General features: G+C 58.3%; 1 protein-coding gene across 1 annotated transcript in view; it reads left to right on the top strand.

The window, feature by feature from the left end:
* The first annotated feature begins 1,066 nt into the window (after positions 1-1,066).
* LOC106726861 (V-set and immunoglobulin domain-containing protein 10-like) overlaps positions 1,067-3,191 on the top strand; it is a 10,082-nt gene continuing 7,957 nt past the window's right edge. The window contains exon 1 of the mRNA XM_014543400.1: positions 1,067-1,157. Coding sequence (XP_014398886.1) covers positions 1,067-1,157 — 91 coding nt within the window. The remainder of the gene's footprint in view (positions 1,158-3,191) is intronic.

Raw genomic sequence — 3,191 nt, 5'->3', positions numbered from 1 at the left:
CAGATCCCCAGCCTCAGTGGGGCCTAGGATTCTCACCCTCCTACCTCCCTACCTCCCTACCTCCCTACCTCCCTACCTCCCTACCTCCCTACCTCCCTACCTGCCGCCAGAGGATGGAAAACTCTGACCTTATCTCAAGTTGTCATGCAAAGAGCGCTAAGGCAGCAGGATATCAAGAGGAGGAGGAGGAGGAGGAGGAAGAGGAGGGGAAGAAAGAGGGAGAGGAGGAGGAAGAGGAGGGGAAAGAAGAGAAAGAGGAAGAGGAAGAGGAGGAGGAAGAGGAGGAGGAGGAGGAGGAGGAGGAGGAGAGAGCTGGGATTCAGAGCCCTGGTCAGGAGGATGCCAGCTTCAGGGTCCAGACTTCGTAGGTCAAATCCAGATAGAGCAGGCCTGATGGTGCACCAACTACACACTGGCATTGCTCAGGTGTGGTGTGTGTGTGTGTGTGTGTGTGTGTGTGTGTGTGTGTGTGTGTTATCAAGCATATGTAACAGTATATACAAATGAATGTACAGCTTGATGAACGGTAACCCCTGCTCAAGCCAAGAAATAGGACGTTACTAGTACCCAAGAAGACCCCTTATGCTAATATAAGTTTTTTCATTTAATATTCACAATCATCTTTACTAGAAAGAGTTTTCCCTCCATTTCTCTGTGAAAAAAACGAAAGCTGGAAGAGGCTCAAAAATACCCCGAAGTTCCACAGTTCACCGGTCAAACCCAAACCGGATTCCAGAGCTCCCGCCAGAGTCCACGTGCTTCTAACAAGACATGAGGCGAGCGGAGGGCGCGAAGGCCCCGGGCGGGGGGAGTCTGAACCTCGGATCCCCGGTCAGGTGCGCTGCACTGGGGGCCCTTGCCTCCTGCATTATGGATGGAGTGAATCACTTGGTAAATAATTCACCCGTAATCGGGGCAGGGAGGTAACAGGAGAGCAGGGGTGAAGGTGCTGAGGGCTGAGGTTGGCAACCCGAGCCAGGACCCCATCTTTCCCGCGGGCTTTGCCTGGGGAGACGGAACCCGAGAGTCGGGCAGACTCTGCGGCAGACGGGCGGCCACGCAGGCGATGGGGGCCGTGGACAGTCGGTGGGCCCTGCGCAGACCACCCAGCCTCTTGCTGCTGCCACCCCTCTGCCTACTGTGTCTCGGGGCCTCAGGTGAGCGATACTCAAACCACCCCCACAGGAGCCCGTTCCCACTCGCGTCCCATTATTTCCTCCCCTTTCTTTCTTTTTTTAAAAATGTATGTTTAGCCCTGACCAGTTTGGCTCAGTGGATAGAGTGTCGGCCTGTGGACTGAATGGTCCCAGGTTCGATTCCGGCCAAGGGCATGTACCTTGGTTGCAGGCACATTCCCGGTAGGGGGTGTGCAGGAGGCAGCTGATCGATGTTTCATCGATGTTTCTCTCTTATCGATGTTTCTAACTCTCTATCCCTCTCCCTTCCTCTCTGTAAAAAAATCAATAAAATATATTTAAAAAATATATATATGTTTATTGATTTTAGAGAGGAAGGGAGAGGAAGAGAGAAGGGTCAATGATGAGAGAGAATCATTGATTGGCTGCCTCCTGCACACCCCACACTGGGGATCGATCGAGCCAAAACCCAGGCAAGTGCCCTAACCAGGAATCGAACCATTAACCTCCTGGTTCATAGGTCGATGCTCAACCACTGAGCCACGCCGGCCGGGCATTTCCTCCCCTTTCTTCCTCGGGATCCTTCTTTCGCACTCACATAGCCATCAAGTCCATTCGTGTCATTGACCTGCTAGACATCAGCCAGCGTGCTCTGAGCGGCTTCTGCCTGTCAGGTGGGGGAGGCGGGGCCCAAACAGGGCTCTGCATCACCCTAGAAGCGGGGATCACCCCGAGGACCACTGCCCAGCTGTGAGCATGCGAGTGACCTGGTCTGATCAGGTTTCACTGTTTCCTCCAAGCCTGGTGGTCCTCAGGGCACAGACAGCTGGTGGGACGAGAGAGAATCCGTTTCTGGGTTCTTGTCCTTCTTGGTTAATCGAACCTCAGAATTTTGCCTTCGATCCCCGCCTCCGACTCCAGGCCTGTCTTCTCTCCTCTCTGGAGGAACCGACAGCCGCGGAGAGTCTCAGCCCGGGTGTCGGACGGGGCTCCGCTGCAGCCCCACCGCCTCCCGTGTGGCTTTGGACACGCGATTTTGTGTTTCAGAGTCTCGGGGATGTAGTTATTGTAACAATTAGGGGCAGCGGGTCCCCAGGGGAGCGTGCAGGACAGAGCCTCGCACTCAGCAAAGGCAAGCTGGTGCGACTCGCTCCTGTGGCTCGGTTTCCCTGCGGCCCTTATGTCAGTCCCGCGCGCTGGGGCTGTCAGCACGCTGGAGCAGTCTGGCCGCAGGGGCAGGACACCCCGGTGCCCGGGCGGATGCTGGGGTCCGTGCCAGGCCTGGGCAGCCTCGCCCCGTGACAATGAGCTGATGTCTGACTCTCTGATGGACTCCACGGGAGTCCCCATGGGGTGGCTCATTTGTCACTGCCACCCTGGTGCCTGGCACGAGTCAGGCACTTGATGGTGTAAACAGCTGACAGGTGAATAGATGCTGGATGGGCCAATGGCAGGCAGGCGGTGCCTTCCTTTTGTCGCTGGGTCTGAAACCCCCTGGGACCCTTCCCTGAGGTCCCCGGAGCCCGGATGGCCAGTGGCCACACAGCTCTCCTGACTCTCGAGTCGTCACCTGGCTGGTCCCCAGCCTTCCGCTCCTACAGCACAGCCCGGCAGGAGGCTGCAGGCTCCCCCGGAAACCGTCTCTGCCCCAACTCCCCAAGGGCTTGTGCTGTCTGATCCAACCTGCCCCGTCTGTCCCGGCTGCAGAGCAGGCTCTGGGCAAGGAGGGGGCAGGAGAGCTCAATAGCTCAGATGTCCCGCGTGTCACTGTCCCCAGGGCAGCCCGACGAGGAGGTGGCGTCCGTCCAGGGAGTGCGGGGAGGCTCTGTGGAGCTGGCCTGTGGCTCCCCGCCTGCCCCCCTGGTGGTCTTCTGGAGCTTCACCCCCCTGGGCTCGCGGATCCCCCGGCCAGTGGCTGTCACCAGTGGAGCCGAGTTCAAGGTGGAGACTGGGGCCTCGGCTCTGGGGACCGTGAGCCTGCGGAACAGCAGCCTGGTACTGGGGGAGCTGCGGGAGGCTGCCCGAGGCCACTTCCTGTGCCAGGCCCTGCACGCC

This window comes from Myotis brandtii, unplaced genomic scaffold (genome assembly GCF_000412655.1).
Source record: "Myotis brandtii unplaced genomic scaffold, ASM41265v1 scaffold325, whole genome shotgun sequence".
Lineage (NCBI taxonomy): Eukaryota > Metazoa > Chordata > Mammalia > Chiroptera > Vespertilionidae > Myotis > Myotis brandtii.
This window is presented reverse-complemented; position numbering and strand designations above follow the sequence as displayed.